General features: G+C 38.7%; 1 protein-coding gene across 6 annotated transcripts in view; it reads right to left on the bottom strand.

Annotated features, from left to right (window-relative positions):
• The window catches only part of Pez (protein tyrosine phosphatase non-receptor pez), a 49,903-nt gene that overhangs the window by 15,013 nt on the left and 17,335 nt on the right, over positions 1–17,555 (bottom strand). For all 6 annotated transcript variants that reach the window (XM_053774192.2, XM_070082586.1, XM_070082585.1 and 3 more), the window contains 8 exons: positions 16,938–17,081; positions 14,714–14,824; positions 13,631–13,765; positions 12,178–12,329; positions 9,971–10,131; positions 7,095–7,236; positions 4,976–5,147; positions 3,081–4,805 (listed from right to left, as the gene is read on the bottom strand). In XM_053774192.2, coding sequence (XP_053630167.2) covers positions 3,081–4,805; positions 4,976–5,147; positions 7,095–7,236; positions 9,971–10,131; positions 12,178–12,329; positions 13,631–13,765; positions 14,714–14,824; positions 16,938–17,081 — 2,742 coding nt within the window. The remainder of the gene's footprint in view (positions 1–3,080; positions 4,806–4,975; positions 5,148–7,094; positions 7,237–9,970; positions 10,132–12,177; positions 12,330–13,630; positions 13,766–14,713; positions 14,825–16,937; positions 17,082–17,555) is intronic.

The following is a 17,555-nucleotide window of genomic DNA, read 5'->3' as shown; positions in this document are numbered from 1 at the left end:
TGTATGCACCTGGAGAAGAGAGGAATGCAGAGGAGAGAGAGAGATTTTGGGAGATGTTAAGTGAATGTATAGGAGCCTTTGAACCAAGTGAGAGAGTAATTGTGGTAGGGGACCTGAATGCTAAAGTAGGAGAAACTTTTAGAGAGAGTGTGGTAGGTAAGTTTGGGGTGCCAGGTGTAAATGATAATGGGAGCCTTTTGATTGAACTTTGTATAGAAAGGGGTTTAGTTATAGGTAATACATATTTTAAGAAAAAGAGGATAAATAAGTATACAAGATATGATGTAGGGCGAAATGACAGTAGTTTGTTGGATTATGTATTGGTAGATAAAAGACTGTTGAGTAGACTTCAGGATGTACATGTTTATAGAGGGGCCACAGATATATCAGATCACTTTCTAGTTGTAGCTACACTGAGAGTAAAAGGTAGATGGGATACAAGGAGAATAGAAGCATCAGGGAAGAGAGAGGTGAAGGTTTATAAACTAAAAGAGGAGGCAGTTAGGGAAAGATATAAACAGCTATTGGAGGATAGATGGGCTAATGAGAGCATAGGCAATGGGGTCGAAGAGGTATGGGGTAGGTTTAAAAATGTAGTGTTAGAGTGTTCAGCAGAAATTTGTGGTTACAGGAAAGTGGGTGTGGGAGGGAAGAGGAGCGATTGGTGGAATGATGATGTAAAGAGAGTAGTAAGGGAGAAAATGTTAGCATATGAGAAGTTTTTACAAAGTAGAAGTGATGCAAGGAGGGAAGAGTATATAGAGAAAAAGAGAGAGGTTAAGAGAGTGGTGAAGCAATGTAAAAAGAGAGCAAATGAGAGAGCGGGTGAGATATTATCAACAAATTTTGTTGAAAATAAGAAAAAGTTTTGGAGTGAGATTAACAAGTTAAGGAAGCCTAGAGAACAAATGGATTTGTCAATTAAAAATAGGAGAGGAGAGTTAATAAATGGAGAGTTAGAGGTATTGGGAAGATGGAGGGAATATTTTGAGGAATTGTTAAATGTTGATGAAGATAGGGAAGCTGTGATTTCGTGTATAGGGCAAGGAGGAATAACATCTTGTAGGAGTGAGGAAGAGCCAGTTGTGAGTGTGGGGGAAGTTCGTGAGGCAGTAGGTAAAATGAAAGGGGGTAAGGCAGCCGGGATTGATGGGATAAAGATAGAAATGTTAAAAGCAGGTGGGGATATAGTTTTGGAGTGGTTGGTGCAATTATTTAATAAATGTATGGAAGAGGGTAAGGTACCTAGGGATTGGCAGAGAGCATGCATAGTTCCTTTGTATAAAGGCAAAGGGGACAAAAGAGAGTGCAAAAATTATAGGGGGATAAGTCTGTTGAGTATACCTGGTAAAGTGTATGGTAGAGTTATTATTGAAAGAATTAAAAGTAAGACTGAGAATAGGATAGCAGATGAACAAGGAGGCTTTAGGAAAGGTAGGGGGTGTGTGGACCAGGTGTTTACAGTGAAACATATAAGTGAACAGTATTTAGATAAGGCTAAAGAGGTCTTTGTGGCATTTATGGATTTGGAAAAGGCGTATGACAGGGTGGATAGGGGGGCAATGTGGCAGATGTTGCAGGTGTATGGTGTAGGAGGTAGGTTACTGAAAGCAGTGAAGAGTTTTTACGAGGATAGTGAGGCTCAAGTTAGAGTACATAGGAAAGAGGGAAATTATTTCCCAGTAAAAGTAGGCCTTAGACAGGGATGTGTGATGTCACCGTGGTTGTTTAACATATTTATAGATGGGGTTGTAAGAGAAGTAAATGCGAGGGTCTTGACAAGAGGCGTGGAGTTAAAAGATAAGGAATCACACAAAGTGGGAGTTGTCACAGTTGCTCTTTGCTGATGACACTGTGCTCTTGGGAGATTCTGAAGAGAAGTTGCAGAGATTGGTGGATGAATTTGGTAGGGTGTGCAAAAGAAGAAAATTAAAAGTGAATACAGGAAAGAGTAAGGTTATGAGGATAACAAAAATATTAGGTGATGAAAGATTGGATATCAGATTGGAGGGAGAGAGTATGGAGGAGGTGAATGTATTCAGATATTTGGGAGTGGACGTGTCAGCGGATGGGTCTATGAAGGATGGGGTGAATCATAGAATTGATGAGGGGAAAAGGGTAAGTGGTGCACTTAGGAGTCTGTGGAGACAAAGAACTTTGTCCTTGGAGGCAAAGAGGGGAATGTATGAGTATAGTTTTACCAACACTCTTATATGGGTGTGAAGCATGGGTGATGAATGTTGCAGCGAGGAGAAGGCTGGAGGCAGTGGAGATGTCATGTCTGAGGGCAATGTGTGGTGTGAATATAATGCAGAGAATTCATAGTTTGGAAGTTAGGAGGAGGTGCGGGATACCAAAACTGTTGTCCAGAGGGCTGAGGAAGGGTTGTTGAGGTGGTTCGGACATGTAGAGAGAATGGAGCGAAACAGAATGACTTCAAGAGTGTATCAGTCTGTAGTGGAAGGAAGGCGGGGTAGGGGTCGGCCTAGGAAAGGTTGGAGGGAGGGGGTAAAGGAGGTTTTGTGTGCGAGGGGCTTGGACTTCCAGCAGCCGTGCGTGAGCGTGTTTGATAGGAGTGAATGGAGACGAATGGTTTTTAATACTTGACGTGCTGTTGGAGTGTGAGCAAAGTAACATTTATGAAGGGGTTCAGGGAAACCGGCAGGCTGGACTCGAGTCCTGGAGATGGGAAGTACAGTGCCTGCACTCTGAAGGAGGGGTGTTAATGTTGCAGTTTAAAAACTGTAGTGTAAAGCACCCTTCTGGCAAGACAGTGATGGAGTGAATGATGGTGAAAGTTTTTCTTTTTCGGGCCACCCTGCCTTGGTGGGAATCGGCCAGTGTGATAATAATAAATAAAAAAAAAACTTAAACTCCTCAATGTGTATTTAGTTCTTTGAGAGCATATGGATTTTTTCACTAGGGAAAAAGTGATTATAAATTTTCTCAAATTTGGACCTCTCTCCCATTATGCATTATTCAGTTTAATAGAAGAAGCACTGTATAATATTTATGCCATAATGGATTACGTTGTTTCAGCATAAAAGCTCAAAAACAGAATTATTATATAATTTACATACCCGAGGATCTTTTGGCCCTGATCTTGAGTGTGATGCTCCTCTCAGAACATCTGGAGTTGACTCCTTTGCTGAACTTGTTCCGGGAATGTTTTCTATATTTTTCACTGGCTCACCAGTCCCAACGGCCTCCCATGTTGACATCTGCCCTGTCTCACGCAAAATGTGAGAATCACCAATATTTTCTTGTGTCCTCATGTGAGCAGTGGTACGAACTGCGAAGGACTCAGACATTGCATCTCGTGGTTTTGTCTGACCTGTATCGTGTGCCACCAGGGAGTCTGCACAAGTTTCTACTGTCTTTGTCTGACCTGAATTATGCACTACAAGTGTGTCCTGGGCAGACAATGATGATGGTAGGACAGGCTCAGGCTGGCCTGCCAACACCATTGGACCAGTGGGTGGTGCTCCCCATTTTTTCCTTGGAGAAAGTTTAAGGCCACTCATTTCTCCACCTGATTCTCGCTGCTGTGCAGGTTGTTGCTTTACTGGGTGTGTTACTCCTGCTGTTTGTGGCTGTTGTCTTAATTGTTGCTGCTGTGCTAACTTTTGGGATGTCTGTTGTTGCAACTGCTGATGCAATTGTAGCTGGTGTTGCTGCTGCCTCTGTTGCTCCTGAATTTGCTGTTGTTGTCTTTGTTGATCCTGTGCCTGTTGTCTATGTTGGTCTTGTTGTCTTTGCTGTTCCTGAATTTGTTGCCGTTGCTGCTGTTCCTGTACCTGTTGTTGTCTTTGCTGATTCATTTGATGCTGCAAGTGATGGTGACTATTTGGATTAAGAATCTGAGTACCCTGTTGCTGTTGCTGAGCTTGCAGCTGCTGCTGAAGCTGTTCCTTCTTTTGTTGCATTTGCTTCTGTTGTTGAATTTGCTGCTCCTTCTGTTGCAGTTGTAATTGCTGCTGTAGTTGTTGCTTTTGTTGCTGTTGTATGGACAATGCTTGCATTTGCTGCTGCAACTGCAGATGATGATGATGGTTATGGCGTAATTCTTGCTGTGCACTAAACACCGGTATCTGCCCCATGGCTGTATTAATTGCTTCAATGGGTCCTCGCTGTTGCTCTCCTAAGCGATTCTCAATATAAATTTGGGGATCTATTGCTGACTGTCTGACTGGCTGTGAGAGTGCCCTGCTTCTCCCTCCTTCTTCACCCCCTAATTGACCTATTAAATGACTTCCCTGGCCTGGTCCAACCACACTCATTGGATTATTATCAATCTCTGGAGCCGAGCGTGTACGCTCACGAGCTTCATCAGTTCTCAAGGCAGCAATATTTTGATAAATAGGTTCTTGTGAGTTTTGCACCACTCCCCCAGGGTACTGAGGATCTGTGTATTGTGATGTAAACTGCGATCCATAATGTGATGAAGTTGAATACTGTGTTGCAGCTCCTGACTGTTTTTGTTGAGACTGCTGGGAAGCCTGGTCACTTGTGAAAACTGGAGTAAGGTTAATATTTGTTCCAAGGGCTACACGTCCATCACTAAGTTGATATATTGCATCAAGGTCATTGCAAGAGTAATTGTGACTAAAATTATGGAGAGACTGGAAGATTGAGTTTCCTGTTTCTGTTGTTCTTGTTAATTCATTACGAAGACTCTCGACAGCTTCACTCAAATCTGCTAAATTTTCATATGTGCGTGAGAGATCAGGTGAGCCAAGACAACCTAAGGAAGCTGTTAACAGTGCTCGCCGTCTTGAAGCAAGATCCGGGCTCATATTTCCACCCTGTAAGTATAATATATAATAAAATGACAATAATAATAATTAATATCTTTTCTATCAAGAATTTCAAAGAGTTATCTCAAGGTATTAATACTTGTATCAAAGAATAAATCCCCCAAACAATATCATCACATTTCTTCACAGCAAAACACTACAGACTGAGGGCTATATACCTGATTGATCGTGGCCAGATCTGGGGTGCTATTACTGGAGGGTTTATTGTAGGGATATGGAGGTGGTGGCTTGTATACATGAAGCAGCTCATGCTCCTGATCATGAGCTGCATCTCTCCCACTATCACTGCCTTCTAATAGCTCCCCAGCCGGTGTGGCTAACTCTGGGGTGCTGCAGAAAATACCTAATTCAGTTACAGTACATAAAAGTATGCACATCACTATTATGAGCAATAAAGTAGATGTCGATTTGGCCTCTTGTACTACTGACAGAATTATTGGTTTTCCCTGTCTAATTTAAATCTGCATTCATTATACAGTGATCATATTTACATTCCTGTAAATTTCATGAATCAATTTCTCACATCTACAAGTTTAAATCTAAATTCTAATGCATGCCATAAAAGGCAACAAAACTGGCAGAGCAGAGATCTGGATACCCCTACAAAGAAAGGAAGTACAACTTTGGGATGTCTGAATATAGTAAGTAGACAAAGGGAATAGCTGTGCACTATTATGCACGATAGGAAACTGGATGTCTTAGTACTAAAGAAAACCTAGATAAAAGGATCAGGAGAGTTTGAATGGGAAGAAATTAAAAGAATTGGGGATATATATATATATATCCAAAAGAGTAAGACATAAGGAAGGTTTGATGATATAGTATTGTCAAACGAACAACTAGCAAGAAAATTTGCATGAACATCACAATCCAATAATTGTTGACGATTATGAAATAGGGATGCAAAAAGTAGGTTATTGTTAGTGTAGGAGGAATACAATGGATAGATTCTAAGAGGTGTTAAGTGTAAAAGAATTTTTAGCCAAGTGAGAGAATGCAAGAATGCATAAAAGAAAGTATGAAAAAAATGTGTAAACGTAGAAAACAGAAATCTAAAGAAGAGAAATTAGCAGGGGCTATGACTGAAGTGCTGAAAGTAAGTGGGGACAAAGTAATAATACAATTGGTGAGTTTGTTAGTGTACGAAATATGGGAAGGTATCCTAGGACCTAGGATAACCAAACAGTAAGCCAGATTATTTTATACACAAGGAAGGGGGCCAAAAAAGTGTGTGTGAAAATTATTATTGGTGAAAATTTGCTGAATGTTTGTCATCCAAAAAATTAAAACTGACTCCCTCTCCTTGAATTGAATCTGGCTGCCTTTCATTAACCTCTACAGATTTAGCTCTTCCTCATGAATGTAGTAATAATAATATTTTGTGAAAGAATTCAGGAAAACCAGTTAGCCAGACTTAAGTCTTGGAGGTGGGAAGTACAGTGCCTGCACTCTATAGGAGGGGCTTGGGACATTTGCTGTACAGAGGGACATCTGAACTGTTGTATCCATACGCCTCTGGCAAAACAGTGATATTTAAAAAAAAAAAAAAAAAATGTTGAAGCTTCCAAATGATGTGTACGGCAAAACTGAGATTAATAATCATGACTGTAAAGACAAGAGTATGTCTGGATCAATAATATATAAATGAACAATACATACTTTAATAAAGAAAAATATCTGTTAAATTCAAGGATTTGGAAACTGTCTAAAAGAGAGGTTGAACTTGCCAAATGTTACTAACAGCATAGGTGTTAAGCAGGTGAAAGCTGTACAAAGATTATATAAAAACTGAGGCACATACAAACAGTTCTAAAAGAATGAGAAAAGGAGTCTTGTCTCCATGGCTATTTAATATTTATACAGTGGGTTATAAAAAATCATGAATGCTAGTGTTCAGGGGGTGTGGTCCTAAACTATAATGACTGATTTTAGGCAGAAGCTGTCACACTAGCAGCTATTATTAGAAAATTCAAAAGACAAGTTGTAGAAAGTTCAAATTCACCTAGCACTGACTAAGATACCTAAAGAGTAAGTCAGCTGCTGAGACTTGTATCTCAAGGAAGAGGACCTAAGAATCCCAATGGAAATATGCTACAATTCTTGGCTTTAAATTATTCTGCATTATTAACCTTCCTGGGTTAATAATATAAATAAATTCTTCGTATTCCAGATTTTCTCGGCGGTTGCCAATAAAAACTCTCTGCCGTCTTCACTTATTCCCTTTACACAAATTTCTTGCTCTCAATAAAAATCACAATCCTAAGGATGTATCTTCACCTGTATGTATTGTGAAGAGGTCCAGGCATGAGTATTCCTGCCGATCTGCTGAGCTGAGGTATGGATGGGTCGGGATGTAAAGACAAGTGAGTGTAACCTTTATAGTGGTTGTAGTTACTCACTCCTCCTGCTGGTGTTGACACTGTTCAAACATAATAAAATCTTCTAAATTAAAAACAGCACTAGAAACTTTCCCCCGAAAATAATAAATACCCCACTGCATTATTTCAGGCATACTGTCTCCCTTAACCCATTTTGAAGTTTATAAAACTAGAGTGTTTTTTGTCCTATACAGGCTTAATAAATACTGTAAACCTTCAATTTAATGAACCTCAGCTTAATGGACCTTTGAAATCAGGACAAAATCCACTGGGTCAACTGATTCAGAAACAACAGATAAGGTCTCTTGTCTGCACAACTGCCCATTATTGTTACAATCATGGCTGAACAGTTTCATCTCTCTCCACCACAATCACTATTGCTCTGTTAAACTGAGGTTTACTATATTTCTGATCATAATGGCTGCAGCTGTTACTACACCAATTACATTTTCTAACAAAACTACACATTATTATCATGAATGCACACTACAATTTTTATGTTAATGCAATAAGCAGTGTACAATATATAACATTTGCTTTAAACATGCTAGCATTTCCATGTCTACAGAGCTGAATACTGATGCTGTATTACTAACATCTGTCTACAGAGCTAAGAACTCATGCTGTTTGATGAAAAATCCTAACTATTGTATTGCTAAAATAGTAACAAAGTACAGTGGACCCCCGGTTAACGATATTTTTTCACTCCAGAAGTATGTTCAGGTGCCAGTACTGACCGAATTTGTTCCCATAAGAAATATTGTGAAGTAGATTAGTCCATTTCAGACCCCCAAACATACACGTACAAACGCACTTACATAAATACACTTACATAATTGGTCGCATTCGGAGGTAATCGTTATGCGGGGGTCCACTGTAATACAGTAGAACCACCGTATCAACTGATTTGGTATCCATGGTTTACTGTGGCCCAAAAATACCTCTTAATTTTACATAATGACCCCAAAACACAAAAGTAGTGATGGTGACAGTTCTTCAAGGCCTAAGAGAAGCCATGAAGTGCTTCCCATTAGTGAAAAGGTGCTAATTCTCCACTTACTGTGCATAATTTATCAAATAAACTTTATAAGAAGTATGTATAGGACTTTTATTCTAGGTAGTAGGTTGGTAGACAGCAACCGCCCAGGGAGGTACTACCGTCCTGGCAAATGAGTGTAAAACAAGAGCCTGTATTTGTTTTACATGATGGTAGGATTGCTGGTGTCCTTTTTTCTGTCTCATGAACATGCAAGGTTTCAGGTACGTCTTGCTACCTCTACTTACACTTAGGTCACACTACACATACATGTACAAGCATATATATACACACCCCTCTGAGTTTTCTTCTATTTTCTTTCTAGTTCTTATTCTTGTTTATTTCCTCTTATCTCCATGGGGAAGTGGAACGGAATTCTTCCTCCGTAAGCCATGTGTGTTGTAAGAGGCGACTAAAATGCCAGGAGCAAGGGGCTAGTGACCTCTTCCCCTGTATATATTACTAAACGTAAAAGGAGAAACTTTTGTTTTTCCTTTTGGGCCACCCCGCCTCGGTGGGATACGGCCGGTGTGTTGAAAGAAAGATGTATAGGACTTTTATGTAGGGTTTGCTACTATCCACAGCAGGTTCTTTGAACATACATATCTCCCGTGGATACTGGTGGGTCCTAGTGTAATTAAAAAATAAAAGCGGATATACGTATATACATTTTTTTTTTTTTTTTTTTTCAACAAGTCGGCCGTCTCCCACCGAGGCAGGGTGACCCAAAAAAGAAAGAAAATCCCCAAAAAGAAAATACTTTCATCATCATTCAACACTTTGAAAGTGTTGAACGTATATACATACAGAAAAAAAAAAAAGGGATACCCAGCCAACTTTTTGAAGAGCAGCCACTGTACTTCTCAAAGCTGCAGTTACCCAAATCTTCTCACAGATAATGCAGCATTCATAGTCCAGACTAATATCTTGCCAACATTCATATTTTACTGCTTAATTCATATTCCTTTTAACTTTTTGTGATTTATCCTGATTTAAATTATCATTCCAGTCTTTCACAGTTTTAGCTTTCCATCAAATCTTATGCACTTCCATATACACAATCACTATTTATTCTTTTAATATCCCTAGATTCTTTTGTAAATTTCCACAAATCCAATCACTTCATTTAATCTTTTAATATACAAACAACATTCTTTAATATAAAAAAATATCCCATCTTGAAGCACTACTATTTAACAATGATAATAATCAGTTTCCTAGGCAGCAGGTTGGTAGACAGCAACCACCCGGGGAGGTACTACTACCATCCTGCCAAGCGATTGTAAAATGAAAGCCTCTAATTGTTTTACATGATGGTAGAATTGCTGGTGTATTTTTTTGTCTCGTACACATGAAAGATTTCAGATACGTCTTGCTACTTCTACTTACATTTAGGTCACACTACATATGCATGTACAAGCATATATATATATATATATATATACATCCCTCTGAGTTTTCTTCTATTTTCTTACTAGTTCTTCTTCTTGTTTATTTCTTATCCCCGTGGGAAAGTGGAACAGAATTTTTCCTCCATAAGCCATGCATGTCGTAAGAGGTGACTAAAATGCCAGGAGCAAGGGGGCTAGTAATCCCTTCTCCTGTATGCATTAAAGTTAAAAAGAGAAACTTGCTTTTCTTTTTGGGCCACCCTGCTTCGGTGGAATATGACCAGTTTGTTGAAAGAAGAACAATCAGCTTAACACTGATGTGTATGAAATGTCAAATGTTGCACTTACATTCATGTGCAGTCCCTTCCATTACATGGCTACTGGATATCTCTGGCTGAGAAGAATACAGCATGGTTGCTCGGATGTTAGCAGGGTTTACTCCTGGGCCATACTTTTGTATCAATGCAGTCTCATAGTCTGGTGCTGGCCGGTACTGAGGCAGTAGGCTCCTGTGATGGATTAACAAACCAATCGTACACGAAGAATTAGTTGCAATACCATGGCTGGAACATATCACAGCTAACCCACAAATTGGAGATGAAAGCAGAAGCTTTGGTCCATCCTGGACATTACTAGGTCACAATTTTCACCTCTAACTTGTGGGTTTGTTGTGAACATAATAATACATCTAAAATTAGTGGTGTGTGCTCTTTGACTTATGTTTCAGAACATTTGCATGTGGAAAATGGGTAATTTAGCTGCAGGCAGTGAGAGTATAAGGATCAAATGAAATCACCTAAACCCTTTCTCACTATAAGCTGGATAAATATTACAGGGAAAACTCAAAACACAAAGCTAGCACTGATAGCCAGACGAACCAGGTCATTAACCCGTAAACGGTCCAAGCAGATCTACGTTCACATGTGTGTTGCTACAAAAGAAGATCTAAGTTTTTTTTTACATATTTTCAAATATAACAAAAAAAAAAAAAGTAGATCAAAGTTTTTTTACACATTTTCAAATGTAGAAAAACAAAAAGAAGATCTACTTTTTTTACATACTTTCAAATGTTGAAAAAATGTATATATACGTTTGGACCGTTTACGAGTTAATCAGGAGGCCTGATCCCCTAACAGAAGGAAGGAACAATGATCCCCAGAACTATCAACAAGTAGACAGGATTATAAGATAAAAGAAAACCTGCACAACTAATGAGACATTTTACTGCAACTTTATCTCTTCAAATGATACCTGCTTAGTGATTAATAAACCAAATACTTGCAGATGGAAATGCCTTGAATCATCATTAATCTCCTTTTCAGACAAATAGAATAAAGGAAGTTTCATCATTTCTGACGTATTAGCAGGAGTACTCCTTAAAACGATAAACCCAGGCATCACATAACCACAACTTATTCATACTACTACTAACACTACTGGCATGGACCAGTTGGCCTACTGTAGTGTTTATGTTCCTTTTTCCACTTCACCTTTTTCCTTTTTATACTATGTCCGTGTATTGTTTGTATTGCCTTGACAAAGCTCCTGGGAGAGCAGCATGTAGCCACAGTAAAATGTCTCATTACCTAACATTTTGTTGGTAATTCTACCAACACAATCGCAACAGGTATTTGGGAGGGCAGATGTACTTTGTGGCAATATTACTCATACACTGAGTCACCCTACTTTGGTGGGAGATGGCCAGTGTTAAAAGAAAAAAACATTACTAATGCTGACATATTAAAAATGCAAAATTCTGTCTTGGCTTCTAACACTCACTGAGTATAGTTACTGTTCTGATTTACATTTTATCTTATCTTTTAATACCAGCCTTTTAGCACAATCTTCATCTTGTATAGTGTCTGAACTCCAGGTAATTTCCCAATAAATCTCTCTATGTAATGTAATACATTATCATTATTAGTAGTAGTAGTATTATGCACTCACATTAAAATACAAAATTATGAGGGCAAATCAAAACGTCTTTACATCCACCATTTTTTTTGTCAAAAATAAAATTACAACCCTGCTCTTGCCTCAACAATTTCCACCTGTTAAGGCCTCTGAAGAAGATCCTGGAAGAACAATATTTCAACACATATGATGTGATAACAGCTGTCTGTCAATGGCTATGTAATCAGCCAAGAGAATTCTATGAAGTCACAAACAAACTGGTGACACATTGGGACAGTTTCTTTAATTGGCATGGTGATTACGTTAGGAAGTAACCAATGATCAACATTCAACATGACTAAACTGAGCATAAAGACTTTTCGATCTACCCTTGTAATACTACCCCACTCTAATTTCATCATTATATACATAGTCTGTTGCTGTCCCCTTAACAATGTTCATTAACTTCAGTTTCTCCACAAAATTTTGTGTACAGACATTTCACAGAAAAAACCTCATGCAATTACATTGCTCCCTGAATTTATGCCAAGTGTATTTTGTGTTTTGTGATTAAATATTGTTATTATTACTGATTAAAAATGATTTGTAACTTATTTTGCCAGAATTTTGCCAAGAAGCCTAAGCAACCCCTTACTACCTACCTTCTAAAGCTCCCTCTGGCTGATGGAAGACTTAGATTGGAAGCATACAGAGCCACTTGCTGACTCCCTCCCTCACGCAGCTGTTGCTGTTGAGACTGCTGCTGTTGCAAAGCAGATGGCTGCGAAACTTGACCATGTGATGCTATGACGACCTGTTAATGTATGAGAAAGTCACAATACAAACTATGCTTCAAGAACCGAAGGGTATGAATAAAAACTTTAAAGCTTGCCAATTCATACTGATGCCTCAAAACTATACCTTAAGTGACCCTTCCACTTTACCCAATAATCTTTCTGAATTCTTAGCCTTTTAACCACCACCACCTTCTTCAAAATACAGTGGACCCCTGCATAACAATATTATTTCAATCCAGAAGTCTGTTTGGGTGCCGTTATAGACCGAATTTGTTCCCATAAGAGATATTGTGAATTAGATTAGTCCATTTCAGACCCCCAAAAATACACCTACAAAAGCACTTACATAATTGGTCGAGTTGGGAGCTGATCGTTATGCGGGGGTCCACTGTATATTTTATAATCTTCTGAACCACATCCTTCAATCAGACCAGATTTAATAACTTCCTGTTTTAATGATAAATTTGCTATTATTTTCAAATGAGTATATTAATCAGGAGCTAAGTATCCTTTTGTTAATTACAATTTTTGCCTCTTTGTTTAGTATGTCAAGTCAGAGAAGCATAAGTGACTTTTACTGTTCATGATATTATACAGGTCCACATCCCTTTATCCAAAATTCTGAAATTCGAAAAGTTCCAAAAACCGAAGTTTTTTGTGGAGTGTGGAGCGTCAGTCATCTCAGTGCTGGGTCACGCCACCACGTGGTGGCGTTGAGAACCATTCTGAAATTCGAAACAATACTGGCCCCAAGGGTTTCGGATAAAGGGATGTGGACCTGTACCTTCTGTTCCAGAAAAGTGGCTGGATCTGTTCATATAGTCTCCTTCCAAGACAATAATCTTGTTGCATTTCTGACACTTACATCAATATGTTTTTCATATGTGTCTTCCCTCACTCCAATCCTTATAATTAATCTTTTATTTTTATTCACATTAGAATAACCTCCATAACACCATCATATACATTTCGCCAGCTTACCACAATGGTGACTTTAACAATGTCTGTGTTTTACATTGTATGCAACATGGATTGCCCAGGGTGAGAATGGTTATTCAAGAAAAAGACAGCAACTGAAGAAAATGCCTTGAATCAGCTCTTATTCATACCATAGATATTAGCATCCAAAACAAAGGAGGTTTCCTGGGTTACATGCTCTTCAGCACAGTGCCCTCCTGTCCTGACAGAGTTCATACCTCATGCCTCACCTCCTGCTCTCTAAACTATGTAAACCTAATCTTACTGTGTACTTTTTATACACATGAAAAATCTCCAAGCATATACAGAATATACAGTACAGTATATATATTAAACATACCTGGTTCTGTTGGGGATGGTGAGTAGTGTTGAGGGAGTATGCTGACTGTGACAACATGCCATATGAAGGGTCACTCATTATCTGTGAACTGGAAGACTCTACTGCTGCAGCCAAGTGACCGCTTGACTCTGCTGGCTAAACAGTTAGGAAAAAAAAAAAAAGAAACTTGAAAATTCACTTTACTGCAGTAGCCCAAAACCTAACCTGTTATATAAGTGGGGCCCCACCTTTCCACAATTACAGAAACTTTGATCTGGACCAGGTTGGTGTGATGGTGAGAGATGCCTTGAGCAGAATGAGCGTATCTACACTGTCTGTTGACCAGACAGCAAAGATTCATGATGAGGTATTTGTGGCTGTAACTTGTTCTGTCCTTTGATCACTTAAAGGATCTTGATTCATGATTGCCCTTTCATACGATTCCTCTGTTGCCCAGCTACATAGGTTTCACAGGAGCATTGAGTGTCAACTGTGTAGTTTGCATACTCCTGAATCACAGTCTGATTGTTGTTACATTTATGACTTATGACTTAGTGTATGAGTGCTTGTGAATTTCTTAAAAGAACATGTGCTCAATAATAAAATCTCACATAATAATAATAATTATTACTGGAATGTAGAAATTAAAATCTTGCATGTGGTGACAAAGCATATAATTCAGAGGACTAAAGAAGGGTTGCTGAGGTGGTTTGGGCATACAGAGAACATGGAAAGGGACAGGCCGATGAAGGTGTATAAAACTGGGGAGGATGATAGGAAGGGAAAGTCTTCCCAGAAACAATAGAAGGGAGGGAATACAAGAGATTCTGAGTTTTAAGAAGCTTGAGCATCCAGAAGGCTTGTGTGAGTGTTAAATATGATTTTTTAATGGACATGCTGTTGGAGGATGAGAAGAGCAGTGCCTGCACTCTGAAGGAAGGGTGAGGATATTGCGGCCTGGAGGAGCATCTGAACTGTAGTGTTAGCAGGCCTTTGGCAAGACAGTGATAAAGTGACAGTGAAAGTGTTGCTTCTTTTTTGAGTCACCGTACCTCAGCGGGAGACAGCTAGTGTTAAAAAAAAAAAATACAGAAATGCACTAACCTGTATGTAAGACATGTCAAACTGAGGCAGAGAAGTAGTGTAGGATGCCAGAGCTCCCTGATCTGCAGAACTTCTCATAGTCAGCTCTCCCAGTCCACCACGATTGTCCACCTACAAGAAAGGGTTAATATTCTGCACAACCTGCATCTATCATTTATACAATATGCAATTTATTTTCCATTCAAAATAGGTATGATCAATCATATATAGAGCCTTATAATTCCCTCACATATATCTTCAGTGTTCAAAAGGAGTAAAATTGGACAGATTACATATAATTGCTACAGCGCTTTGATATTAACCCTTTGAGGGTTTCGGACGTACTAGTACAGCTTACGACCCAGGGTTTTTGACGTACTAGTACGCCTAAATTCTAGCGCCCTCAAATCTAGTGGGAGAAAGCTGGTAGGCCTTCATATGAAAGAATGGGTCTATGTGGTCAGTGTGCAGTCTAAAAAAAATCCTGCAGCACACAGTGCATAATGAGAAAAAAAAAACTTTGACCATTTTTTTGGAATAAAACAGCGACTTTGCACTGTATTTTCGTATGGTATTTATTGTTGTATTCTAGTTTTCTTGGTCTCATTTAATAGAATGGAAGACATATTACAGAAATTGAGATGATTTTGACTGGTTTTACAATGAAAGGTACCTTGAAATTGAGCTCAAAGTAGCAGAAATGTTTGATTTTTACCAAATTTCAAAAGTAAACAAATCGTGCCAAGCGTGCAATACACGTCAACTGGTGAGTCTAATATTCTTTTACAAGTGCACCAATAATATTTATACCATTTTTTACACTAATGCAGTAGTCTGCATAACAGTAAATCTTATATTTTTTGTGAGAATTAAAATTCAAAGTGGAAAGCAAAAGAATATAAGAGGGGCCTTGAGATGTGACTAATGACCAGAGGAAATGTCATTTTAGTGCCAGGAATGTCTTTCTTGTTTATTCTGGACCCTATTCGGAAATTGGCATCTTTTGAAATTTGTGTGAAATTGGCAAAATTGCTAAATTCTGACCACTGTACTGGATAGTTGAATTTCATAAATGGGTGATTTCTTGCACCCATTCGATAGAAAAAATGGAGTTCTAGTGAAATATTCATGTTTTTTGTCGACTAGTACAGTGGAAGTGGCCGAAAATGGGGCTCAAAGTGGGCAAAATCGCCGATGTGTAAACATCGCCGAGACCGCTAACTTTGCGAGAGCATAATTCCGTAAGTTTTCCATCAAATTTCAAACTTTTGGTGTCCTTATGATCGGGAAAAGATTCTCTATCTTTTCATAAGAGAAAATAATTTTTTTTTTTTTTTAAATTTGGCCGACCCTGAGAACGAGTTTCGGAGAGGGCCTGTCGACCCTCAAAGGGTTAATACGTATGTGTTCGACGGAGTGATTGGAATCTGAACCCATGGTCTAGGATTACGAGGACGTCATCTTACCCACTGAACCACAAAGTGGGATTAAGAACATGGGCTGGTAATCTCAGGGTGCAGGTTAGAATCTTAATCGCTCCAAGGAATTAATACTTTCATGTATGCTGTATTATAAATTTTCAAGACAAGTGCATGTGCAAGCTATGGTGAGTCCTCAGGCAAGACTCATGTGCCTAATCATTTTCACAAATTAAACACACATGTCCATCTTTTCCAATTCTGTACCATCTTGGTAAAAATAACAAGCAATTGATTCCCACTTCTTAATGCAGCTTTGCAATATTTTCTTCATTCTCATATACACAACTATCCAAACACAGTACAGAAAAAAAAAGATAAGGCACTGTGTACATAGCACTCAATGTGAACTAGTGTTAAGTGATTCATAAATTGGGTGGAGATGATGAGGTTTGTGTGCTCATGGCACAGATGACAGCATCCTCAGCTCACACACTGAGGGACTGGGGGTCAATAGTGGCATGGGTGAAACTTTAGGAATGTGTCCTTACACCTGCTGACCCTGTTCACCTAGGTACCTGAGTGTTAGGCAACTGTTGTGGATCATATCCTGAAGAAGATTAAAGAATTCCAATGGATTGCCTTATTGGGTTATCTAGGGTGGCCAATCCTCTGGGTTAAAAAATCCAAACAAAATGTTATTTTAACTGTGATGTCCATGTACTTCTGGAAATCCAGATAGGGAATAAATAATGGTGAATATGTTTTCTTTGGATTTTCCTACCTTGGTGGGAAACAAATATGTTAAAAGAGCATTCTTTACTAACCATGTCATGTGAGGCACTGAGGTGGTGGGAGTGATGAAGCTGTGCAGTCATGACAGAGCTCTGTAGGTCAGGGATGGCTAGACTGCGGGTTTCTGTGCTACTGCTTCCCTCTAGCACCTCCTGATTCCTCTTATAAAAGGTATGCTGCAGAAAATAATATGTATATTGATAAACAACACTGCTTTGTGAGGAGCACTATGAAGTAAAGTCTTAACAAAACGCGTCTGTTATGCAGGTTACTGCATTAGTGTAATAAAGTGCTGATAAAATAAGGAGTTTATATTGTAAAGAAAAAGTGCTTCATCATACCACTCATGCTACTGCCCTAATGACACTATGACGTCACTTCTCTAAAGCATTATTTATACAATTATGGAGCACTTATTCCTTATAATATGAACTCCTTATTTTATACATACAATTTACTACAATGATAAAGTAACCTCCATAACAGCATCTCTGAAGAACAGGAAATATGGGTATGTCACAGTTGTGCTAATAATTATATTCTCAATTCAGGGAATAAACAGAGTTCAAAACCATGGCATTGCCAAGCCAGTATTATTATTTTCATGGGGAAGTGGTAAATATTTTAAAATAGCAAACTGGGCTACAAAG

The sequence above is a fragment of the Cherax quadricarinatus genome, chromosome 7, assembly GCF_038502225.1.
Source record: "Cherax quadricarinatus isolate ZL_2023a chromosome 7, ASM3850222v1, whole genome shotgun sequence".
Lineage (NCBI taxonomy): Eukaryota > Metazoa > Arthropoda > Malacostraca > Decapoda > Parastacidae > Cherax > Cherax quadricarinatus.
This window is presented reverse-complemented; position numbering and strand designations above follow the sequence as displayed.